Source organism: Molothrus aeneus, chromosome 5, assembly GCF_037042795.1.
Source record: "Molothrus aeneus isolate 106 chromosome 5, BPBGC_Maene_1.0, whole genome shotgun sequence".
Classification (NCBI taxonomy): domain Eukaryota; kingdom Metazoa; phylum Chordata; class Aves; order Passeriformes; family Icteridae; genus Molothrus; species Molothrus aeneus.
The window spans coordinates 68,353,771-68,380,994 of record NC_089650.1 but is presented as its reverse complement, the minus strand read 5'-3'; the positions used below and the strand labels follow the sequence as shown (position 1 = coordinate 68,380,994).

The 27,224-nt window shown below is 41.1% G+C and overlaps 1 protein-coding gene across 2 annotated transcripts in view; it reads left to right on the top strand.

Moving 5' to 3' along the window:
- Positions 1 to 27,224, top strand: part of CHCHD3 (coiled-coil-helix-coiled-coil-helix domain containing 3) — a 144,839-nt gene that overhangs the window by 59,813 nt on the left and 57,802 nt on the right. The window contains exons 5-6 of one of the 2 annotated variants that reach the window (XM_066550116.1): positions 25,064 to 25,078; positions 25,956 to 26,039. In XM_066550116.1, the coding sequence (XP_066406213.1) occupies positions 25,064 to 25,078; positions 25,956 to 26,039 (99 nt within the window). The remainder of the gene's footprint in view (positions 1 to 25,063; positions 25,079 to 25,955; positions 26,040 to 27,224) is intronic. The other variant, XM_066550117.1, reaches the window with a different exon arrangement.

Here is a 27,224-nt window from a genome sequence, read left to right as displayed (position 1 = left end):
TTTTAAAGCTCCATTCCATCCCCCTGATCACAGAGAATGAGAGTGTTCACCTAGAGAATCCTGGAATGGTTTGGGTGGGAAGGGACCTTAAAGCCCATCCTGTCCAACTTCCTGCCATGGCAGGGACACCTCCCAGTGTCCCAGGCTGCTCCAGCCCCAGTGTCCAGCCTGGCCTTGGACACTGCAGGGATCAGGGGCAGCCCCAGCTGCTCTGGCAATCCCAGCCCAGCCAGGAATTCCTCATTGCCAAGATCCCATCCCTGGCTGCCCTCTGGCACTGGGAGCCATTCCCTGGGTGCTGTCCCTGCAGGCCTTGGCCCCAGTCCCTCTGCAGCTCTCCTGGAGCCCCTTCAGGTGCTGGAAGCTCTCCCTGGATCCTTCTCCTCTCCAGGCTGGACACCCCCATCTCTCCCAGAGGAAATCATCTCCCATTGCCCATAATCTCAGGATTATTGGCAGGCAGAGCATCACAGGTAGGAGGTGAAACAAGGAGTCATGGATGGCTCAGCCCCATCATCTCCAGGCTGGACAGACCCTGGGTTTTGGCCAGCACCTTCTCCATCCAGGAATTTCAGTGGAGGAAATGGAGGCCTCCAGCAGCTCCTCCGTTCCCCTTGCAGGAACTGTCCCTCACCCTGCAGCCATTCATGCAAATTCTTCCCTGATTTGCTTTAGGTATTATCCCTGTGCTGGAAAAGTTGGAATGAATGGTTTGAGCTAATCCCATTCCCTCACTGCTGGGTTGACACAGAACCGTGGCAGTGGGATCAGGAACCTTTGCAGAGGGAGCAGCTGCACCTGCAAGATGATGTCGAATCTCATTTGACCCAAATTAATTTAAATCTCCTGCAATGATTAGTTACTTTGTGAGTAGTACAGACTGGAAAATTCTCTAAGCCTTTCTAATATTAACTCCAGATTACTGGATGTAATCACTTTTTTAATAAAGGAGAACTTGGAGGCTGGCAAACCACATTTTATTTTGTGTGATTAATTAAAAAGCATAGCAAGGATGAATAATAAACATAAAGAATTGGTAGCTCCACTGAAGCACCACGGCTCCCTTGCCTCTGTGTACTTCTGCAGGCCGTTGCCAAGAGATTTTGTGAGAATTGATTAAAATAGTTTGAAATAAGGCACTGTCTATAGAAGTTCAAAGTAATTGGTATAAGTACTTTTATTAATAAAGAGAGCTTCCATAGAATGAATTCTATCTCCAGGGCTCTCAAAGGGCTTTTGCAAGTTAAATATATAATTAAGTACATTATCTCACACTATTCACTGAAATGTTTTTTTTTCCTTGGGATAGAACACAGTAGCAATTTATGGTGTGAAGATCTATGTGAAATTTTGCTGATAAATGAGAAAAACACAGTCCTTGTATTGTTGAAATCCAGTGTACAATGACAACTGAGTGTTAGAACAGAGAGAGCAAGACCAGTACAAGCTCAGCCTAAAATGAATCAGCACCATGAGCTTAGGGAAGGCTTGGATTGCCTTCGGAGCAGAGGATGTGGAATTAACATCTGCCATGGTCTGCAGCTTTGTGTGGAGCTTTAGTGACTCCTAGGCAAGGACTAAGCTCTGACTGAAGTGGGAATTGGGAGCCTGTTGCTTTTCACCATGAGGCTGCTCAGGGGAGTTGTAAGATGTTGCTCATGGTTGTATTTTTGGGTTAGGTCTGCTCTGGTGCAGCAGCCAGAGTTTATTTGGGACCAGCTTTGTGATACTGATTAGTGAAGCCACAAAATTCCTATTTTGGAGTCAGTGGATTGTTGAGATTGTGAGGGGTCCCCAGGACGAGGTGAGAGATGAGAATCTGACTCCATGTTCTCAGAAGGCTGATATGATATGATATGATATTATAGAATGCTATACTAAAGAAAAAAAAGGATACAGACAGAAGGTTTAACAAGAATGATCATGAAAAACCCATGACTGACTCCTCAGAGTCCAACACAGCTGATGGTGATTGGTCATTAATTAAAAACAATTCACATGAAACCAATCAAACATTCACCTCTTGGTAAACAATCCCCAGCCACATTCCAAAGCAGCAAAACAGGGAGAAGCAAATGAGATAATATTATTCTTTCTCTGAGGCTTCTCAGCTTCCCAGGAGAAGAGATCCTGGCAGTGGGATTTTTCAGAAAATATGACAGTGACAGTGGACATGCCTGGAGCAGTGTCTGAGTGAATGAGGTGGGACCTGGGGCTGCTCCTCCTCCTGCACTTGGGGCCCACCAACCCCATGGAGCTCCACAGGCTGGGCCAGAGGGGCTGGAAATGTCCCTGGGGGTTGCTGGTGACAGTGGCTGGACATGCCCAGGTGTGCCCAGGTGGGCAGGAGGCCGATGGCACCTGGATTTTAGCAGGAATGGAGTGGCCAGCAGGGTTAGGGAAGGGACTGTCCCTGAGCTGGCACTGCTGAGGGACCCCCTGGAATCTTGGGGTCAGCTCTGAGCTCCTCAGGTCAGGAAGGACCTGGAGGGGCTGGAGAGGGTCCAGGGAATGGAGCTGGGAAGGGTCTGGAGGGGCTGAGGGAGCTGGGAAGGGTCTGGAGAACCAGGAGGGGCTGAGGGAGCTGGGAAGGGTCTGGAGAACCAGGAGAGGCTGAGGGAGCTGGGAAGGGTCTGGAGAACCAGGAGGGGCTGAGGGAGCTGGGAAGGGTCTGGAGAGCCAGGAGGGGCTGAGGGAGCTGGGAAGGGTCTGGAGAACCAGGAGAGGCTGAGGGAGCTGGGAAGGGTCTGGAGAACCAGGAGGGGCTGAGGGAGCTGGGAAGGGTCTGGAGAGCCAGGAGGGGCTGAGGGAGCTGGGAAGGGTCTGGAGCCCCAGGAGGGGCTGAGGGAGCTGGGCAGGGGCTGAGCCTGGAGCAAAGGAGGCTCAGGGGGCCCTGGTGGCTCTGCACAAGTCCCTGCCAGGAGGGCACAGCCGGGAACAGGGACAGGAGCAGAGGGAACGGCCTCAGGCTGGGCCAGGGCAGCCTCAGGGGGGATTTTGGGGAAAATTTCTTCTCCAAAGGAGTTGTCCATCCCTGGCACAGCCGTCCTGGCAGTGCTGGAGTCCCCATCCCTGCAGGGATTTCAGAACCGTGTGGAGGTGGCACTTGGGGACATGAGCAGTGATGGCCTTGGCAAAGCTGGGAATGGTTGGACTGGATGATCTTAGAAGGTTTTTCCAACCTGAATGATTCAATGATTCTGTAATGGAATTATTCCAAGGCTTTGATCTAAAATCCTCTTTAAAACACCACATAGAGTAGTGCAGTGTGTATCAAGTACTGGCCTCAGAAAGATCTCCTTCCAAATGGTAACAAAGTAAAATAAACAGGCATTGACATATAATGATGAAAAAATGGGATTTTTATCTGTGTCTTCTCTCACTTCCCTTGGGCAGTAAATGTTTTTAAACATGGCCTTTTCATGTGTTTTTCTCTTTGAGAGCAGCTGCCACCTGCGTGCTGGGCTCTGCTGAAGTCTGAGGGATGTTCAAGGGAATACAAAAAGCACAAATTAATGCCCAAATTCTTGGTACCAATCTCAGTTCTAGCAAAAATCCTCTTCCTCTTTATCACCCCCAGATCCACAGCAGTGAAGTCAAACAAAATTTAATTTACTCCAGGAATGAAATGTGGTTTGGTTTAGAGCTCAGACTTACTCCTAGGTGTGAATAAGGGTGAATTCTTGAAATAATAGTGAAAATATTTAGCATGAAATAGAGATTTGCCATGTGTGCTAATGCCCATGCATGCATTTCTGTGTGGGGATCCATTTACGGATGGAAAATTCATATTTAAGTTGACATCTCTGCAAAAGATTCAAATATTGAAAATCAATAAAATTATGGAATTTTTGTTATTTTATACTGCTAGAAGCAATTTACCTGTATAGCTCTGGCTTCAGAGGAGGGGAAAAAAGAGGATATTTTTCTAAAGCTGCTTAGTGAACAACACATTTTCATGTTTGGATTTGTCCTTTTTTAAATGGAAACCCTGAATTTTCCCCCTTTTCCATGCTATCATCCCATGGCTTTTCCCCCTGACCTCCTTTCAAGTCCATTCACTTTGGGATCCCCCATGTGGCAAATCCCTGCAGTGCAGCAACATTCCAGCTTTCATTTCCAGAATTCTTCATTCATGTCTTTAGTCAGAGAAGGCTTTGAGGGGCTGCAAACTGACAGGCTTTGAGAAAAAATAGTTCAAAAAAGCAAATAGAATTTTCCCCCCCTTATTAGTTGTCTTTAATTTCTTTTTCTGCTTATGGGGGAATTTATTTTCAAGCTGGAGAGTGTGAAAATAAGCAGAGTACAACTGATATTGAGTTAAATATTTAAAAATATTTTTACAGCTTTTTACAGATTTTTATATATTTAAAGATTTTTTAAAGATTTTTATATTATTTAATATATTTACAGATATTTTAGCAATTCTTTATTGTTTTAAAGTATTTCTTCCTTTGAAAATCAAATTGAGTATAATAAAAAGAAAATGAACATGACTTAGACCAATAATATGTTGTACTTGAAAAGAAAAGAATAGTTTTAAAGATGTAATTTTTCCCAAAACCCATAATTTTGGCTGGTTTCATGGATAGCTAAAACCTGTGGGTGACAGTTTAGCAATTCCAGCCCTGCACTAACCACTCCATGGAACCCCTTTGTCCCCAGCACAGGTATTTTAGTTTTGGGTTATTTTTTTAATAAAGTGCCCATGAGGAACTCTACACCTACAGGAATGCATTTTGTGTGTCTGGAAGATTTCTTTATCTTTACACTTCTTGCCAGTCCTTCCAAATGCACAGAATTACCTGAAATTGCAATTTTTTTTCAGGCTCTTTAACTCAGTGGTTGGGAAAGACCTTTTGTACACAGAATTTCTTCCTTCATTTTATTTTCCAGCATGACCTGTAATGGCTCTTTAATTTCAAAGCATGACTCTGTCTAGATCAGCTTGTTTTTACCTCAGCAAAGTTAATATTAAGAGCTGCAGCTAATAATAAAAATTTCTTGGAGGAAAGCAGGCTGGAACTGGAGCTGGTGGGTGCTGATGGGGGCTGAGATAAGGAATAATTTCAGAGAATGAGCTTCATCAAGCTGAGCCTTCCGTCCATAATCATTGTTCCTGCCTTTAATTTCCTTTTACATGACCTTCCCTGATCGTTTGGGTGTCATCCCTGTAACAATTGTGCCCAGAAAAGATCATAATTAAACACAATTGGAGTGAAAAGAGAGAAATTGTTATGGTTTGGGTGTGCTGGACTTGTCACCACCATGTCTGCAATATTTCATGGGCACAAAGGTGTGGGTGAGAGGAAGGAATTTTTTATCAAAACTTGTTTTCATTTCAGACAATAATGGAATGGTTTGGGGTTGAAGGACCTTAGAGATCATCCAGTGCCACACCTGCTAAACCTGGCTCAGCTAAAAGGGCTTGGTTTGCCTCAGAATTTGTTTTTAGCAGTCAGAATCCCAGGATGGGTTGGGTTGGAAGGGATCTTTGGGGTCATCTCCTTCCACCCCTGTTATTGTCATATGTTTTAAAAATCCCTTTGTCAGGATTTCTTCTCCTGGGAAGCTTCAGCTTCTCCATGTTTGCTCCTCTGGAATGTGATTTAAAGAAATGTTTACCCAGCATGTGAATTGTTTTTAATTAATGTCCAATCACAGCCAGCTGTGTCAGACTCTCTGGTCAGTCACAGGTTTTTATTATTCATTTTTTTTCCTAGCCTTCTGATGTCTCCTTTCTCTTTCTTTAGTATAATTTTAATGGTATGATATAATATAATATAATATAATATAATATAATATAATATAATATAATATAATATAATATAATATAATATAATATGATGTAATAGAATATAATATAATATGATGTAATATGATGTAATATAATGTAATATAATATAATATAATATAATATAATATAATATAATATAATATAATAATATAATATAATATAATATAATATAATATCAGCTTTCTAAGAACTTGGAGTCAATTCTCACCTCTCACCTCATCCTTAGACTCACAACAACACCACAACAATTAATAACCACAATAACCACACACCCCTTCCTCCATCCCAGATTGCTCCAAGCCCCATCCAGCCTGGCCTTGGGCACTTCCAGGGATGGGGATATTAAAACAGTGAAAAAAAGTTTAATTCTGAGAAAAAAACCCAACCAGTAAAACCCAAATAAACCCCAAACCAAATCCAATGAAAACAAAAATGTCTCCCCAAATCTATGTTTTGAATTACGATTTTTTGTTGGCTTTTGGTGGAAATCTTCACATGATCACCACTAAGAAACTGCTTGGAGCACAGAAAATTAATGAAAATAAGTTTTGAAGACACCAACTCAAAGTTACCCTGAGGCTGAATTAGCACAAGATTTTAATTTTAATGTGTTTAATACTTTACCTGGGTTGTTTATAAGAGTGAGCATTGATTGCTTTGCATTCCCAGCATCAGTGCTGATCAAAGATTCTATAAAATTATCACTGCCAGTTTTTCTTTCTGGAAATAGAGACTGAAATACAGAGGAATGGATTTAATTAACCCTGCTGTACTAACAGGTGGGAAAATGAAACTCCTGCCCTCTGATTTTTAATTTTAGAACAGAAAAGTTCCTGCTTCTGTTTCTGGATTGATTGAATTCTTAGTCACAGTGGCATTGGAGTTGGGGCAGAATGACACCAGGTGCAGCTGATATTTTACTGTGCATTCCTCCTTCCACCATGGCTATCATGGATGTAGTGATTAAAAATAAATTTAGGACAAAATTCTGGAAAAATAAGGATCTGCCATGGTGGGAGAGCACTGTAGAAAATCCTTATTTTTATTTATATTCACCCTTTGACTCTCCTGAACACATTTAATCCTCAGAGCTCTCTGCCCTGCTTTCATTTATTAGGAATGGTTTTAATTTGAAAGCTTTCTCTGTGACAATGCAGATCAGAGTGACACAGGTTCCCCACAAATGTTCTGCAGCTCTCTCCAGTCCTGGACCTTCAAAGAATAAGATTAAATTAATTTGTTCCTGCCTTAGATCTCTCTGTGGGCATGTGGAGCTTGCATGGCCGGATTTTGTTGCATGCTGAGTGCTTGGCTTTTTAATTTTAATATTTTTAATATTTCTACATAAAAATAGACTCCATAGTTCTAAAAACAAACAAACAAACAAAAACCTCTGTGGTTTATTTAAGGCAGGAAGAATTTGTGCTAACAAGAATCACTCAAAGCTGTTAAATAAGGAGTGTTTGTAACTTGATTATTTGACAGAATTTTTGCTTCTCCTGAAGCTTTTAAGGCATTTTGGAAAAGAGGATCCCTTGAATTTGGCTCTTAAGCCAGAAGTGATGCTTGAGACCTGTCCCAAATGTGGGCACTGGTGTCAAATGTAAATAATTTTTCCTAAATAAATCAATGTTTTGGGGAGAAGGGGAGTAGGGGCAGAGTGGAGCCAGGTTTTATGATAATGACTTTTATTGATGGAATTCCAGAGTGCTTCCATTAGTGGGAATGGTTCCACAATAAATGGGGATCCAGCCTCCCCCTGCACTGTGCTAAGATGCTTCTGAGCTGGTATTTTTCATAAGCAGATCATTAATTTTTTAAAAATTTAATATTCAGGCAAGTGGGTAAGCTTATAGATGTAATTTCTCCTTTAAATCTAAATTTCCTTGCCATTATGGGTTTATGGCTGTCTAAACCTCAGTGATAAGATAATACAAATTATTAACCTACTCCATTTAACTTATTCTCTTCGATGTTTTTATTCCTTTTTATCCAGAGGGGTTTTTTTTTAATTCCAAGGCAATCTTTGAATTGCTTACAAAAGTAATTATGAATTTCTGAGCATTCCACACCTGGTTTTTTGGGGTTTTTTTTGTACCTCTGGAAATATTAGAAATCATTTTACTGCAGACATCCTGGGGAAAAGAGCAGCAGGATTGTATCTCCCATTCCTCATGCTGTGGGTGCATCTGAATTTTTACAAATCCATCAAAAGCTTAAAAAAAGAAAAAAAAATCCACCAGAAAAGAAGAAAATTCCTTCTTCCAGCTGCAATTCCCAGGTTTTTTTTGGTAAATCAGGTTCTCGAGCCATAATTTGGGATTTTGTCACCTTTTCCAGATCCATTTTTTTTTTCCCCATTTTATTTTCATTTTTCCATAATTCTTTCATTTCTGTGTCTTCTGATTTAGCAGTCTTGCTCTGAGAACATCTCAGGAGCAGGAGATGAGCTGTGGTTGGGGTTTTACCATCTCTGCTACCCAACTTTGATGAAATTTTAAATTTTTTTTTCCCATGTAAATACATCTGCAAGCAGAGGGGGCAATAAAATCCTTGGCACAAGTATTCCTCCTCTAAATAACAGACAGAAAATCTAAATTATATTCAGGGAATAGGAGGATAAAGTGATTCCTCTCATGGAGCTCAGAGCATGCTGAGGGTCCCTGTGCTTGCACCCTTATCAGGTATTTTATACAATTTTAAACCCCTAAAGGGTGAATCTTTGTCTTCAGATTTGCTTTTCTGTTGTACCAAAAAATTGAATTTAAAATATTGTTGTCACTTTTGAGCAGTTTGGGAATGTTTGTGTTAAAGCTTTGGAGTTTTTTGAGGAGCTGAGCAAAGAGGAAATCAAATATTCAGGGGTTTTGATACTCCCTGTTATATTAAAAAGAAACAAAAAAACCCCTGTAAAAGTATCAATGTCTGGTTTTGGTCCCACAGAATTCAGGGGTAGATTTGTAGCTAGGTAGTAAATTAAGTAGAAACATAAATATAAATAATTATATTTATAAATAAAATTTAAAATTAGATAAATGTAAATAAATATACATAAACAAATAATAAATACATTTATAAATAATGAATACATTTATAAATAATACAAATATATTTCTATCTAATCACACACACAGATGGTCAAAATTTTATACTCAGAGTGAGGAAAAAATCCACCTGTGTGCCTAAAGCACACACAAAAAAATTCACCCGTTCTTTTTCCAGCTTAATTTTGGTGGAATTAAGAATTCCAAATTCCTGCCTGCATTTTTATGTCACTTGACCACAGCTCCATTATTGACTCTCATTTCATTTGAGTATCCTGAACATTAAATACTTCCATTGAAAATCTGCCTGTTTGCTGCTAGAATATGGATTTAGGAATAAAAATAAAACTATTCCTTGTGTTGTCTGGAATATTTCTCTGGTTTTTAGAGTCATGTAGACTTTGGCAGAAGTAAAAGCACTGAAAGGTGAGACCTCTAAACTCCCTGAGAGGAAAAAATCAAACATAATAAAAATAAAATGTCTGGTTTCAATAGGCAGATTTCACTCTGAGCATTGCTCATTGATTTTATCTCAGTTTTTGGGGTTTTTAGGGTTTTTTTGAGTCTTCATTGATGCAGCAGCTCTGTTTATGTGAAGCACAGACCATGTGCAGCTTGGACTCTTTGGTACAGATTTAGAAAACTGAAAATTCATGTTTCTCTTAAGATTTTGAACCCTCACAGCTTAAATTTCAGGCAAAACTGCTGTGTCTGGTTTTTTCTTAATCAACTCCAGTCAAGTTTCAGGAGATGTGAGGTTTTTCCCCATCATTAAATAAGTTTATTACTCATTCTGTATTACAGATTAAGCTTTCACAGGAGCGAATAAGACACTCTTGAATTTCAGTTTACAGCAGCTGAATTTCTGCACCAAGAGTGATATTCCACATACCAGAGATTCCCAGTTCCAGGTCTCCTCTGGAATTTCTGGGAAGGGTTTTTCCCCATCATTAAATAAGATTATTGCTGACTCTGTATTACATATTAAGCTTTCACTGGAGCAAACCTTGAATTTTAGTTTACAGCAGCTGAATTTCTGCACCTGGGGTGATATTCCACATACCAGAGGTTCCTAATTCCAAGTCTCCTCTGGAATTTCTGGGAGCACTGGAAAGGTTGTTCCCCATCATTAAATAAAACAAGGCCCTGTTGAATTTCAGTTTACAGCAGCTGAATTTCTGCACCTGGGGTGATATTCCAGCTACCAGAGAGTCCCAATTCCAGCTTTCCTCTGGAATTTCTGGCAGCACTGGAAAGGTTTTTCCCCATCATTAAATAAGATTATTGCTCATTCTGTATTACATATTAAACTTCCACAGGAGCAAATAAGACTCTCTTGAATTTCAGTTTACAGCAGCTGAATTTCTGCACCAGGGATGATATTCCACATACCAGGGAGTCCCAATTCCAGCTTTTCTGGGAGCACTGGCAGGAATGACAATTCTGCTTCTACCAGAGCTTCCTGGTCAGGATCTCAGTGCCCAAACACAATTTAACTTGGGCATGGAAAATACAGCCCTGTCTACCTAGAAATGGGATGGAATGGAGGAAATGCCTGCCAGAGCTCCATGGGATAAAGAAGGGAGTGAAAAATTGTCACTGCCAGGAACTGGCTGGGTTTGGAAGGGTAAAATAGAGATTTTGTCTGTATTTCAAAACAGAGCTGGAGCCCTCTGCCATGGAGAAAACTGGGGGTGCTCACCTGGAGAAGGGAGGGATCCAGGGAGAGCTTCCAGGACATTCCAGGGCCTGCAGGGGCTCCAGGAGAGCTGCAGAGGGGCTGGGGCCAAGGCCTGCAGGGACAGCACCCAGGGAATGGCTCCCAGTGCCAGAGGGCAGCCAGGGATGGGATCTTGGCAATGAGGAATTCCTGGCTGGGCTGGGATTGCCAGAGCAGCTGGGGCTGCCCCTGCATCCCTGCAATGTCCAAGGCCAGGCTGGACACTGGGGCTGGAGCAGCCTGGGATGGTGGGAGGTGTCCCTGCCATGGTCAGGGTGGAATGAGATGAATTTCCAGATCCCTTTCAACTCAAACCTTTCTGTGATTCCATAATTCCAAATGCACCAGAAGATTCCTGTATTTTTCTGCACGTAAATAATTTTTATATCACTTTGGATGGTCAGAGATTGCTACAGAATAAGAAATGAGAAATTATTAATAAAAATAAAAGAAAATTATTTTGAGAAGAGTGGGATTTCTCTTGGAAAACCAGGTTTTTTAGCCTCTCCATCCATGGGTATCTGTGTTAATTAGAGTGTCAGGTGAACTTGAATATCTGAGTTACCACGCTGATGGATGGGATAACTTACTGATAGTAGCAAGGCAATTAAATGTAATTATAGCTATATATAAAACATGTAATATAATTTCTTGTTTTCTGTGTTGCAAAGAAGTATTTTTTCCCCCTTTTGAAATTTCTTTCTGACATCTCTTAAACCTCCGTTGTATTTGTTACTCCTCTAGCCCTAAAATTATTAAAAAGGAGAGTGAATTTCTTTAGAGTGTGGTAGAAGGGAACTTGAAGATCATCCACACAATTCAGAGAATGACCAGGCTGGGAGAGATCTTCAGTGTCATAGAGTCCAGCCCAGCCCCAAGAGCTCAGCCAGCCCCTGGCACCCAGTCTGAGGTACATCCACAGGGTGCTGTGTGCTAAAACTGAATCTCCCCCATCAAACAGGAAATAGACTTGCAAACAGAGGTGGAGGAGACTCCAGATTTGTTTAGAAACCTGTTTTTTTCCACATTTGCTGTGGACATGTATGTGAACAAAACACTGTATCATCTGGAAGCTTCGTGGTTTGGCAACACCAGGTGAGCTCTCTGGGCCTGTGATGCCTGTGGGACCTGCCATGGTGCCAGGAAAAGCATTGCACAGAATGACCAGAATCACAGAATTTCACAGAATTCCCAGAATCCCTGGCTTGGGAGAGACCTTCAAGGCCATGGAGTCCAGCCCAGCCCCTGGCACCCAGTGCCACATCCAGGCTGTCAAACACACCCAGGGCTGGGGACTGCACCACCTCCCCGGGCAGCCATTGCAGAACTTTATCCCCCTTGCTGGAAAAGCTTTTTCCTGTAGGGGGATACAGTATGGGTAAATGAAGGTGGTATAGAATGTATTCTTACCCCCTAAAGAGTTGCAGCTGAACCAATTACTAAAGATCAGGAGCAGGCCTGATGTTAACAGGCCACAGCTGTAGCCAATAAGAGCAGTGTTATATAAGAGTGGATTGGTGGGAGCTGGAGTCAGTTGGCTGCTGTGAGGATGAGGAAGAGTCAGTGCCTAGAGGAGCTGCCTACAAGAACCATCAAGGAGGTACAAAACTCTGGCAATGTGGAACCCTTGCAATGTAAAGACAATAGAGCTCTTGCACTATAATTACAACATTTTCCTGCCCTCCAGCCTGAATTTCCCTTGGCACAGCTCAAGGCTGTGTGCTCTGGCTGTGTCAGTGCTGCTGGAGAAAGAGCCCAAGGTGAGCACAGGCACCTTTCAGGAGCTGCAGAGAGCGATGGGGGCAGCCCTGAGTCTCCTTTGCTGCAGGCTGAGCACCCCCAGCTCCCTCAGGGGCTCCTCTCAGGCTTTGTGTTCCCAGCCCCTCTCCAGCCTGACCATCCAGTGCCTCGCTATCCACATTTTCCACCTTCATTCATGAAACTACAGAATGGTTTGGGTTGGAAGGGACCTTAAAGCCCATCCAGTGCCACCCCATCCATGGCAGGGACACCTCCCAGTGTCCCAGGCTGCTCCAGCCCCAGTGTCCAGCCTGGCCTTGGACATTGCAGGGATGCAGGGGCAGCCCCAGCTGCTCCCCACCCTCCCAGGGAAGGATTCCTTCAATCCCCACCCAGGTGTTTTTCCTGTTTCATTGCAGAGCCACATCTTGTTGAATAACCTGAATCACTGCAGGGTGTCGTGTACTCTGTTCTAAAGGCTGAATAAACATTTTATGAGCTCTTTTCCTCTATTTATGATCAGTCATGTTTTGTTCTGCACATTTTCTCTCTTCCTCTTAAAGGACAGAGCAAAGTTGTAACTCTTCTATCATTTCCAAATTAATCTAATTTGAACAATTCTTTGCCATTCTCAATTTCATGCAAATACCAGTGCCATTACTTGTGCAAATAGTTGGTGTGTCTCTCCACGTTTAGAAAATTAAGCATTAATTCTCACTGTGGGCTAGGACAGCCTGTGTTGCATGACAAATAGATTGGAGGCATGCAGGAAAAAAAATTACACTTCACAAATCCAGCAGAGAGCTTTGCTTTTGAGCACTCACAGCGCTGGGTAGAAAAAAAGAAAGATTGTATAAAAATTGACATGTTTTAGCAACTCCCAAAAGAGGGTGGTGGGGTTTTTTTTCTCCATTATTATAGAAGGGCTTGGCAGCTTCTATTTTCCTGAAGCATCCTATTGACTGGGATGAAACCTCTTTTTTAGAAAGCACTTTTAAGTGTTTGTTTCCCTTCCAGATGCTCTTACCCACAACAGAAAAAAAAAATAAAAAGTCTTAAAATAATGATGTTCCTTTGGAAAATGAAGGGATTGTGGAGCCTCCAAACTCTGCACAGACTGAACTCAGACTCCTGGCAGGTGCCCCTGGGAGCCTGGAAAAGGAGAGGAAGGAAAAGGAAAAAAATGAAAAGAAGGAAAGGAAAGAGGAGAGGAGAGGAAAGAAAGGAAAGGAAAGGAGAAAGGAAAGGGGAGAGGAGAGGAAAGGAAAAGGAAAGGAAAGGAAAAAATTTGACAAGAAATCTTTCCTGAGGCTGCACAAGGAGTTGACCCGAGGGCACGGCTCATCCTCCTGTATGGGATGGTGCTTCCTCAGTTTCGGGGTTATCTTCAGGAGATGCAGGAAGGGCACCATGGATAACCTGGGTGGGGACACCTCCCAGTGTCCCAGGCTGCTCCAGCCCCAGTGTCCAGCCTGGCCTTGGGCACTCCAGGGATGCAGGGGCAGCCCCAGCTGCTCTGGCAATCCCAGCCCAGCCAGGAATTCCTCATTGCCAAGATCCCATCCCTGGCTGCCCTCTGGCACTGGGAGCCATTCCCTGGGTGCTGTCCCTGCAGGCCTTGGCCCCAGTCCCTCTGCAGCTCTCCTGGAGCCCCTTCAGGGGCTCTGAGTTTTCTCTGGGTCCTTTTCCTCTCCCAGAGTGGAAGTGGGAAGGGAGAAGCCTGAGGAGCAGCAGTGGTGCTTTCCTTTGGTGAACCTGGGCCATGGAATCCCTGTCCCTGTCTCCCATGTGCTCCTCAGCACTTTTGTTCTTTTTCAGGCTGGAAATTGCTCTTTCTGCTGCCTGGAATTCTTTGGGTTCGGGATGATGAGGCTGATTTTGGGGAATTCACTGAGCAGAGACTTGCTCAAGCCATTGGATGCAGTCAGGGTTTGTGGCTCAGCAGTTTTAAGTTCCTCATTAACTCTTTATTTTCCCAGCTGATGAGATTCTGTAGTTTTGTACCTTGAGTTCCATTTCCCAGCAGTTTCTCACCCCCTTTAGCTGCTGCCCCAAACAAGGACAGGCAGCTCTGCACAAAGCTCTGGGTGTGGATCTGTCATCCCCACATAAATTCTCATCCTGAGTGTGGTATAAAAAGCTGGCAAGGTCAATTTTAAACTTATTTTGTTTTCCTGGCTGTGTAAATACAGCATCACAGCAGCTGAAAGGGGCTGAAATTTAGGACTCAAATCAGGTTTTTTGTCAGACACCACCAGAAATAAATTAGTTCCTTGGAGTTTCCTTCTGCTTATGATCTCAAATAATTGACACATGCCACATTTCAATGTTGTTCATTGTTTAAAATAATAATATATTATTAAGGGATGGTTGATGCTCTAAGGAATCCAGAGTCTGAGGCAGTTTAAAGGCAAAAGTGGGTGTTTTCAGAGGTGATACCAACATCTCAACTTTTCAGGTTTTGCTGAGCGATCGGCTTCGCTGATAACTTGTGGCAATGAGTTCTGCAGGTTAATTATGCATTTAATTGGTTTCAAATTTGTTGCTTTTCAATTTCACTGTTCACTGAATATTTCCTCAGTCTTGTATTATGAGAGGGAGTAAATAGGAGAGCCTGGCTCACCTTCTCTGAACATTTAATTATTTTGTGTACCTCTCTCCTGTACACACAGCTCTTCTCAGGGGTTTGCTCTTTATATATCTCCAGCTTTTTTTTTTTTCCAAAACTTTCTCTGCAGTGACCATAATATAAATACACAGAGAGTGATCAGAGCTCTGGGAGGATCTGAATTTTATTTCTGTCAAATCCTGTGATCTCAATGTGGTGCTGTCTTCTCCTTCCCCTTTTCTTCCTAAATCTCCTCCTGTTTTTATTTTGCTGTTTTAACACACTGGACAAGTTTGCCTTGGCTGTTTCTGTGGGAAAATTAAGGTTTTTTTCTCTGGGGATTTGTATTCAGGATAAAAAAGCTTCACCTGGCTGGTGCTGACTTTTGTTTCCAAGTTATTTTCCACTCATCCTCGTTGGATCCACTGCTGGAAATGTCCAAGGCCAGATTGGACAGGGCTTGGAGCACCCTGGGGTAGTGGAAGGTGTCCCTGCCATGGCAGGGGTGGCACTTCAAGGTCCCTTCCAGCCCAAACCCTTCTGGGATTTTACCTGCCATGAAATTCTCTGGTTTGACCTTTTAGGCCATTCCAATGCAGTAATTTTCATGAAAACCTTGAGGATTTCATTGAAGTTCATTATTATTTGCTTTACATTGTTTTGTGCATAAGAATTATGCACAGAGTTAATAGAAATATTTTTTTGTGCTATTGAATTTTTTTTTAATATCCTCTTGGGCAGCTGCTTTATTCTTTCCAGGTGTGACAAAAATCTACACTAAACTGTGTAAACATTTTAGTAGAACCGTGTAGAACCATGTTTTTGGAACAATCCCTGCAGTGTTAAACCCTTTAAATGTTGTGTCAGCAAATGTTCATGACAGGGATGTCAGAGCATGGAATAGAAATGTCAGCATCAGTCCCTCTCTTCCCTGTTTTTCCTGCCTTCAATTACTTAATTATATTCATAATTTTGAGGGTTTGTTCAGTTGCCCATTCCCAAACTCCTGGCACACTCAGACATTCACCATCTGAACAGGGCAAGGGCTTATTAAAACCAAAAATTATTATCATTTATTAAAACCAAAAATTGTCATTTTTTTTTTTACTGTGGTCTTCACAAAGCTCAAGTCTTTGTTTCCCTTTCTGTCTTGCATTAAATCAGCTTTTCCCATCCAGTTGAATATTTTCAGTGCTTAGAATATTATTTATTTCTGTTAGAATAACACAAACAGCAGCAGAGCTTGAAGCTTAATTCTGTTAAACACTGCACAGATGTGTAGTGAGTTCCAGGCTGTGCCCTGGAGACTCTGAAGTCAAATGAGAAGAGAAATCAAAGTGCAGTGAGTGGAAGTTGGACACAGGAATTCAATGACACGTGTTATAGGATTATATAAAAGGGAAATGCTCACCAATAATCGATGCATAAATCAATCCCAGCCCCTTTCAGAGCTCTTCTACTCAAGGTAATAATTCTCTGGTGCTTTTATTTCAGAATAAGTTGTTCAGTCTTGAAAGAAAATGCTGAAAGACCAGCGTTGTAATTTAGTAATTAAAATACAAAGAGCATTAAATCCTGCTGTGTTCTCCCACTTTCCCAGGGGTTTGCTGGGTCTTTGTTTGTAGGTAGTAATTTAGAGAGTTATGGTAACTACATGGTATTAACTTAGGATTTTCACACTTAGTTAAATATTTTATGGATATAAAGTGAAGAACTGCAAACTATCCTGTTAATTGTTTGAATTGAGTTTTCAGAGTGCTGGAAAAAATGAAACAGAGCTAAAAACTGACTTATTAATTGGGATAAATGTTTAGTTTGATATATGTACACACCACTAGTGTAAATATTTTCTTTACCACATTAATTTTTTGTGAGTCTCAATGCCAAAAGGTCTTTGGGGAAAGTTGGACTTTCCAAAAGTTCACCAAAATTATCTTCCCTTGGCAATGCTGAGGCTAATCCCTGAATTTCCCTGTTAAGTCAAATATTCTGTTTAGAGATGAATTTTTTTCTGAGTTACATCTGCAGTCTGAAATTACCTGCTGGTTACAATTCTTTTATTCTCCAGCTGAATAGAAAAATCTCTGGGAAATAAAATGGCTGCATAATTTGAGATTGAATCAATGAGTTTTGATGGTTTGTTTATTACTAGATAGAAGAATTCAATTTAACAAGATCAAAATTCCAAAAAACACAGCTAAAATACCTTTAAGACAACAGATATCTTTATTTTTAGTGCCTTTTTGAACATCTAAAGATGAAGGTTCTGCTTGTGTTGTATCTTTCAAACTGAGAAACACCTGATGTAATTACAAGTGGCTCAGTTCTTTGTCTTGAGCAGAAATCAATCCCTTGAATAGCAGAGCAGCAATAAATGTCCTCTTATTTGCTATTCCAAAGTGGATTTCCCTCCTTGGGCATTGTCACTTTTTGCCTTCAGTGGGAATTGGTTCTCAGGATCACAGATTGAGCAATGAGGCACCTTGTGCTGGGAGGGAATGATCTCAATTCATGCAGAGATTGGGTCACTTGATAGAAGGACTGGGATATTCACAGATGGAAAATAACCCTGGAGAATGGCCCCTGATGCTGAGAGGCCTCTAATAAACACAAAATACAGGAGGATTTCAATGGGATTCCAAATGAGATTGGCTTTGAAGTGCCTTCAATGAGGTGGTGAATTTTTATTGCTTTTATTAATGCTGCATCCCTAAGAATTATTTCACTCTTTCTGTGCATTCCATTGACTCTTCAGTTTACAAAGCAGGAGAATTGGGGCTTTTAAAATGAGGATAATACAGCATTGTTGATAAATAGTGCTGGAGTTTGGACACAAGAATGAAGAGCCCTAGGTGGAAAGCTCAAATTTACACATTTTCTCTGAATATTTGGGTATGAGGCAACTGAGGTGCAAATTTCTTCTCTCTGGCTTGGTTTTGGATTTCAGTGGTGAATTTTTGGAAGGGCAGTACTTCCTTATGTTTTGCTTTGTTTTACATCATGTTTGGTTTAAAAATGCATCAAATATTGGCTCACTGTGCTTAGCAATAACTTTTCTTTACCCTTCTGTTGTTTAATCCAGGAATTGAAAAGTATTTCTGTAAAATCATCATTGATACCAATTCTGAACACGGTAAAAAATGGCAAAAATATTTATGGTTTGCTACAATAGCAGTGTAAGAACAAAGATGGAAGTAGAACACAGTCCTAAATCAGTTTGCTGTCAGTTTTTTCCCTGAATTTTACAGGATAACGGTCCTCTTGCTCTGTTTCATCCACTTTGGCTCATGTGGAGCAGTCTGCTTCTTTCAGTTTAGTGAAAAACTCCATATTTGACATATGACTGAAACATCAGAAGCTGTCAGCCACGGTTAGAGACAATATTTGAATTGCTACAAATACCTGGCAGCAGTACAGATAGTCTTTAAAATGTTTGATCTCCTTGGATTGTGTTGGCTGACTGAAAAGCATGGATGGAGTTTCAGGAATAAGTCATGCCTCTCTTTCATTCCCAGTGACACACAGAGATGTAATTCAGATTTTTTTCAGCATCTCTTTTTCCTTTGAACCGTGGTTGGATGGAAACATGAGGCTTTTCTGCCTGTTGCTAATCACTAGAATAGTCATGAGTGTATTTTAATTTTTATTTGCAAGGAAATCAAGTCTTCAGAGTCTGTTGTTTTGAAGCTGAGCTAACCAGATGGTTCACTGGGAGTTTGGTGAGAAGTGGCAGCTTTTCTTTAGTGCTGATATTGTACAAGGATGGGTTGGAGCAACCCGGGCTGGGAGCAACCTGGGCTGGTGGAATGGGTTGGAATAAGGTGATCTTGGAAGTCTCTTCCACCCCAAATCAGGCTGGGATTCTGTAATTGTTCATTTCTGCTCACTTGGTGCAAGTGTGTGATTTTTCTGCCCTTGTTTTGGGGTAGGATCATAAAATAAATCAGGCTGGAAGAACCCGGGGTCCTCTCGAGTGAGTGGTGACTCAGAACTTCCTTCCTGCTGCTTCTGCTCCATGGGCCCTGTCCCTTCGTGGGGTCTGAAGGACCTTGCAGATGGAGGAGGCTCGGGAGAGCTTCTCTGTCTCCATGCTGGGAAGTTCTCAAACCCCAGCTGGACGCAGCCCTGGGGTGCCAGCTGTGGTCTCTTCCCTGGCCCTGTTAGAGCAGAAACCTCTGGGGTCTCTCTGGGTGTGTCTGCTCTCCCTACATCATCCACCTCCTCCTCCAGTGTCCCACGACCTAGAGGGGCTGCCCAGGGGGGTTTGGAGTCCCCATCCCTGGAGGTGTCCAAGGAATGCCTGGAGGTGGCACTCAGAGCTCTGGGCTGGGGACAGGGTGAGGATTGGGCACAGCTGGGACTGGATGATCTTGGAGGGCTTTTCCAGCCTGAGGGATTCTGAGGTTTTCCTTGTTCAGCTTTTTATTCTGGCATAGGAGAAGCTCTTGTTGGTGAGGGTGATGCCTCAGGTTCAGCTTTTCTATTTTTCACATTCTGAGCTGCTTTAGTGTGTGGGTCTGAGCTCCATATTATGGGATGGTGAGCTCTGTGCACAGAGCAGGGAGACAAAACAATTCCTGCTCCAGCTGGGCACCAAGGACAAATGACCCAAATCTCAGCCCAGGAGCACAAACCCCGTGGGCTGGAGAGAGAAAAACAAGCAGGGTGGGACTGCAGGGGCTGAAGCTGGAATGGGACAATGAACTGCAAGATGCAAATGGAGCAGAACTGATCCCAGGGAGAGACCCCGGGAGCGCTGGTGCATTTTGGGGCCATTTTGGTTCATCTTGGGTGCAGCCCTGGCTGGGCTCTGGTGCTGCCCAAGGTGCATCCATGGAGGAGATCCTTGGAATGAATCCCTGCTTTATTCTGGAACTCTGCCCAGCCTCTGCCCTAGCTCAGCCTCCACAGGGCATCAGGAGCAACAACCTCAATGAATTTCTGCCTTGGTGGAGAGTGACTTTCCTGTGGGTTTTCCTGTGCATGTTCCCATGACTCACATTTGGATTGGAATCTGTAACTCTTTTCTTGGCATTTGTACATTTCTGTTTTTCTCCTTTGGTCTATAATGAGATTCAGTAAATGAAGCTTCTTGTCACATCTTCTGTTCTACACTAGATCTTTACTTGTTCATAAATTCAATTTTTTAATTTTCTCCATTAGCCTCCTCCTCTCAATGTGATCTTTTTTATCTGCTCGACTCACTCTTTTAGGACTTCATTATTTTTAGAAAATGTACTGTAGCACATTTAGTGGTAATTACAAAAGCTTGTTTTAATTACACTTGTCAAAGACTCCGTTTTATGATGCATTATTGGTGCTGCCATTTCCAATTCCTAACAATTCTCCACCTTCACAAGTGGAAATGAACATCCCTCTTTTCAAGTGATGTGTCCACATGATTTTTTTGTGCTTAGGGATGATTTTGTGTGTACTGATAATTTAAAAGGAATTCTTTGAGGGGGAAGGGACCAGCATCAGTTCCCAAGAATATCCATAAGTTCCTGGTGTTGCCTGTTCAGTATGATGAGTGTATTTATATGCTGAAACAGAAGGTTAAAAATTAAAACTGGGGCATTAAATGTGGAAATTGGGAATTATTTTTCTTGGGACACACCATGCAGTGGAAGAGGAGAGTAGTTTTTCTGATCATAATAATTTATGCAAATAATGAAGCTTTATCTGATTTTATCTGTGCAAACGTGGAGGCACAGGGCCGTACCTGGGTGAGTGGGAGAGGAATTCAGTGGATGTCAGATGCCTGGAAACATCCAAGGTCAGGCTGCACAGGGCTCTGAGCAGCCTGATGGAGTTGAAGATGTCTCTGCTTGTGCAGGGGTTTGGGAGATGATCCTTAAGATCCCTTCCAGCCCAAACCACGATTTATGAAATGCCCAAAAACTGTTTTACAATGTGACACTCACAGCCTGGACCTGAATTCCCAGCTCTGGAATTCACACCTAGCTCTAACCCATGACTATGCTCATCCAGCAAACCTCAGGCTGGAAAAGACATGGAAAACCTCCAACAACGTGGTGGAGGAAGATCATGTTGTTTTGAGAGGATGATGTTTTGAGAAGATCATGTTTTGAGAAGATCATGTTTGGAGAAGATCACGTTTTGAGAGGATCATATTTGGAGAAGATGGTGCTTTTGAGAAGATCGTGTTTTGAGAAGATCATGTTTTGAGAGGATCATATTTGGAGAAGATGGTGCTTTTGAGAAGATCATGATTTGAGAAGATCATGTTTTGAGAGGATCATATTTGGAGAAGATGGTGCTTTTGAGAAGATCATGATTTGAGAAGATCATGTTTTGAGAGGATCATATTTGGAGAAGATGGTGCTTTTGAGAAGATCGTGTTTTGAGAAGATCATGTTTTGAGAGGATCATATTTGGAGAAGATGGTGCTTTTGAGATCATGATTTGAGAGGATGATGTTTTGAGAAGACAGTATTTTGAGAAGATCATGTTTTGAGAAGATCATGAAGATGATGTTTTGAGATCTCTCTTGTTCCCACCCATCCTGAGCTGCCAGCAGATCTCCTGTGGGATGGTGCTTAGGGAGCTGCCACCACTTCCTTTTAAACTTTAATCCATTCATTTTTCCTTCAAGCTCATCCCAAGACCTGCAGACACTCCATGTGGGCTTTCCCAGGAGAGGAGCCCTCATTGCTGTGGTCAGCATTTCCTTTGGAAAATCTTCCCTCACAAACCTGATGTGACAGGAGCTCTTCCAGCCCTCAGCCCCAAAGCTGGGTCTGGAATCCTTGGATGTGCCTTGGGAGGTCACCAGTCCCTTGGTGTCCACCTGCCCCATCCCCTGATGTTTGGTGAGATGAGCCTGAGGCAAGATCTTCAAGGGACTTTCACCTGGCTGATGTTAATTTATAAATTCAAACTGCAGTCTTCTTGTGAGGCAGATTGTTCTTTTCCCAGAAAAACCCAAACTGGAGACATCTCAGCAGTTCCACTGTGAATTTTCGGGATATTAATGAATTTGGAGTTTGGACTCTGTGCTGAGGGGCAGCTCCAAACCTGGGACTGCCAAAGGCTTCAGGAGCTGAGTCTGAAATCTGCCTACAAACCTGCATGCAACCACCTGATAATGTTTTTTTTTTTTATCTTCACCTTAAAAATAGCCATTTATGACCACACACACTTGGAATCTTGTTGCATCCAGCAGTAGATTCCTTTTTTTAATTTTAAAATTTAATTATTAAACATAAGTTTTCAACTGTTCCTCTGTTCTCCCTCACAGAGGGCAAAATAAATGCTTTTTTGTTGTATCCAGTGTGAGAAGACCTTGGTTTTGTCCCAGATGGCTCTGCCGGTGTCCCTGCAGTCAGGTACAAGGTGATTCCTGGAATTTTTTTGTAGGGAAGAAATCCATTTTTCCAGAGATGGCAACTCCTACCAGAGCTGTCCAAATCCAGGTGCTACCTTTGAAAACAAAACCCAGGTTGGCCTTCAAATCTTGGTCCAATTTCCCTGTGATAGTGAAGAACCTGTATTCAGTATTAGTGATCTGGTTTGGGTATTAAATTTGGGTGGTTTTTCTTTAGAAAACACCCAAGCAAAGGTTTTGTCTGTCAGACCTTTTCATGAAGAAACAACCAACCTGTTCCAGTACCTCATTTACACCTGAAGTGCAGCATTCAGCTAATTGAAAACATGGCTGTTCTTAATTATTTTCTTGCAGCTCATTGACATTCACAAGGATCTTGTTGCTGCAGCCCCATAAATATAATATTACTTTACAGGTTTTTATTTTGGCACTCAGTTCTCCTCTATTGGCATATTTATAGTCTCCTGTATAAATGAATAATTTTATTTATTATTAATTCATTTGAACTTTGCTGTGTCTGCGTTGCTGTACAAGTGTTAGGGGTGGAAGAAACTCTTTTTTGCTGATTTTCTTACCTGCCAACCAAATCTTCCAGTTACTTTCACAACACAGGGAAGCAAGCCTTTGGATAAACAGATTATTTAGTATTTTATACACTATATATTATATACATATATATATATATATATACACCCACTATATATACTATATATATATACACCCACTATATATACTATATTATATAGAAAATATATACTATAAATATATTTATATATATATATATATACTATAAATATACTATAGTATATTTATCAGTGACAGATCACCACAGTGAGCAATGTCAATGCAGAGCAGTAAAATCCAGCTGGTTTGATGATTAATTATTTTGGGAGGTCCCGGGGAACCAAAGCTGAAAATCAACCCAACTTTCCCAAGTTAATCAAATTTCCAGAGCAAAATCATCCATTTGGAGGGATATCCTTGGAATAAATGGAATACTGTGATCAGGGAACACAGCAAGACAGAGGAAAAGGATTAAGCTCAGCTTAAATCCTGGAGGATAAGGATGGGTTTTGTCTCTTCTGTCGTTTCCGTGCCCTTGACCTGTTGTGCTTTACACCCTGCAAAGCTGTGCCCTCGTGAATTGTCAGAAATGGGGTGAGTGAATCCAGTCAGGAGGTTCTCCCCTAGGTTTTATTCCATCCCATTGCCTTTCCAAAGTCAGTTTTAGTTCCAGCTCTTGGATAGAATCATGGGGAACGCGGTTGGAATGTAAGAACTAAACATTAACTGAGCTCTCTTGAGCTTTATGGAATATTCAGTATATATTTTCTTTGTCATTAGCCTGTTTTGAACATCAGGAATATTCTGGAGATCTTCTGTGCTTTGGGGATCATGGGATGATCAAACATGGAATATTTGCAATGGGTACCCATGGAGATGCCTTGCAGATATGGAATATGAGATCTGGAATCTGAGATACAAAATATGAGATCTGGAATATGAGATATGGAACATGAGATATGGGATGTTAGATCTGGAATATGAGATATGGAATGTGAGATACGGAATGTGAGATATGGAATGTGAGATATGGGATATTTGATATGGAATGTAAGATGTGGAATGTTAGATCTGGAATATGAGATATAGAATGTGAGATATGGAATATGATATCTGGAATATGAGATAGGGAATGTTAGATCTGTATAATGACCAATGGCATATTAGAGGTGGAATAAGAGATGTGGAAAATGAGATCTGGAATGTTAGATCTGGAATATGAGATGTAGAATATTAAATCTGGACTATGAGATCTGGAATGTTAGATCTGGAATATGGTATATGGAATATGAGATATGGAATGTGAGATATGGAATATTAGGTCTGGAACATGAGCTATGGAATATTAGATCTGGAATGTTCGATCTGGAATGTGAGATATGGAATATTTGATACGGAATGTAAGATAGGAAATACTAGATATGGAATGTTAGATCTGGAATATGAGATTTAGAATATTAGATATGGAATGTTTCTAATATTCCATAGCTATTCCATAGCTCATATTCCATAGCTATTCCATAGCTCATATTTCATAACTCATATTTTATATCTCATTAGAAAATGAGATATGAAATATGAGCTATGGAATATTAGATCTGGAATATGAGATCTGGAATATGAGGTGTTCTGGCACAAGTTTCTAGAGAGGCTGTGGCTGTCCCTGGATCCCTGGAAGTGTCCAAGGCCAGATTGGACAGGACTTGGAGCAGCCTGGGATGGTGGAAGGTGTTGGGGTTGGAATGAGATGATTTTTCAGGTCCCTTCCAACCCAAACCATTCCATGAATCCATATTTGGGAGAGGATGACCTTGGGGGGACACAAAACCTGCAGTGAATTTTAGAGGTTCTATAACCGCTGGATCTGGGGCGTCATCAGAGATTGTCTGTAAGGAGAAACAAACTGTGACCAATACAGAACATGGGAATTTGGCTGTGGGATAATTCATGGGATGAGCTCTGGAAAAGCTGTAATTTATGAGGCAAGGCTGATTTAAATGCTGGGGGACAGGGCACGTGCTCCATGGAATTCTGAGAGGCTGGCAGAGTTTAATTCATCCAAAATATGTTTTTTAGAGTATTCTTGAGGAAGTTGCACAAAAAACCCCAGCAATTTCCAAGTAGTTTTCTGCATTTTTCCAGGTACACCTGAAATGCATGTGGTGGAGTTTTTTTGCATTCTTTCTGTTCACGATGATAAAATAAATTTAATTTGAATTTTAACATTTTTTACATGCTTCAGGACATAGAAGCAAAGGTAAGGAATTGAATGAGGAAACAAGGAAAATCCAAACTTTTTAATGTATTCCTTGGGTGTTTGCTAAAAAACCCAAAAGATTTGTCTTGACAAAGGGAATCAAATCTTGTATCTGTACAATCTGTGGTGTAATTGTTGTAATGACCTTTATTAGATGATTATTAGTCACTAAGATATTTTATTAAAAAATGCTGAACCTGGAAAGTATTTGCACTGATAATTTAGGTGTTAAATCCTTCCTAGCTTGTTAAAAATCACTTGTCTGCTATTTACACTGCAGGACTTAGAGCTTTATATATGTTTAATAAATTCCTCTGTGCATGTGTGCTTTTAAAATGTATTTTCTAATTTTTAATGAGTCCCCTTAATCCTGGAAAATGGGAAATACTGCAGATGAAAAGCCAAAACCATCAATTTGCTGGGAGCAGTATCTCTTAAAAGAACACTCAGGTCATATTGGGATTGAAAAGATAAATATTTTAAATTATTCTGTATTATTTTAGATTATTGGACATGGGAGTGATCCCGTGGTATTAGTGAATACTTCAACAACTCTGGGAGTTTCCAGAGGAGTGATTCCTAATTAAACAGGACAGGAGAGTTTTGGATGCACTTTTTAGCAAATATATAAAAGGATTTTGTTTTCCCAAATATCCACCTGTTTAGAATTAGGTTTTATTAAATTCAGAAGTGATTTGCCAAGTTAATTCAAATTAAAACCAAAAATAAATCCCAGCCTGGTGTATTCTGGTGATGGTTCCAAATCCATTTGGGCAAACTTGGGCAGAGCTGTTGAGGAGGGGAGGAAAAAGCCCAGAACTATGGATAATATCCTTGATATTTTCAATATTTTTATTATTCTGTTCCTTTTTTTTAGGCCAGGCAGCTGGAAGAGAAGGACAGGGAGCTGAAGAAACACGATGCTTACTACAAAGAGCAGCTGGCTCGGCTGGAAGAGAGGGTAAAACCTTTTTTTTCCCCTTTAATGAACATTTTTCCCCTTTTTTTTCCCCTTTCTGTTCATTTCTGCTCCTGGTTATATTTACAAGATGACTTTTTTAAGGAGAGAAAGATTAAAATTCTGGCCAGAAGGGTTATTTTTGTATTGCTGCTGCTGTTTCTGGCTTAATATTGACAAGGTGGAAGGTTTGATGGGAGAATATTTGTTTTCTTCCTAACAAAGTTCTCACATTTGCCGTGGGATTTCATCTGTCACGGTAATTACAGACAGAAAAATGAAATAATGAGGTTATTTTATCCCAACGCTGATGAAGAGCCAGTGGAAATGAAGAAGTGTCACCAAGTAAAATAATTTAAGTTAAAATAACAACAAAAAAAAAGTGAAGTGTGAAGGGACATAGCGAATTTCTGCTTTCAGTGGGTGGAATTAGTGATTCCTCCATCAGTACACGGAGAGTTTAATTTTAATTCCAAGTTTATGCCGTGTTTAAAAGGCACTTCTGTGTCTTTATCTCATCACAGACTTGAAATTAAACTGTAGAAAGCAGCTTGGGAAGCTGTGGGACTTGCTTACAGTGGCTTAACATATTGCTGTTAACATTCCTGTTCTTTACAGGGTATTATTTTATAGGATGTTAATTTCAAATAATTACTGCTGTCATCATTTCCTGGCTCCCAGGTTGGTTGTAACCTCCAGCCTGAATACATTTGCCTCCTTTACCCCTCTGCCTTCTTCCTGAGCTTATCTATTGGTGATTAATTCCGATTTTTTTGTGTTAGTTGGTTGTGAAAATTGCTAACAAGATTCATATTCATTGATACAGCTTAGCAGGCCAGAAGAAAACTCCTTGTTTTTCTGGATTAGGAGGAGAACATGTTGCATAAATTATCAGGGTGTGTAATTGGTCTTAATGAATATTTTAAATCAAGGGTACATCCGATACCGTGTCGGTGTTTTGTCCTCTCTTTGTGAAGATGACATTAATGAAGTCCCATGTTCTTGGCAATGAAAAAGAGCTTGAAAGGATGAGGGAAAATCACTTTAATGATTCTAAATCGGTGCATTATTTAAACATATATTAAAAATATTTAATATATTTTAATTAAAAATTAAGATCCTGCATTAAAAAACTTCACAGGACACTTTCCTTTTTCTCCCATAATTGGCTTGGTGTTAGAGGAAAAA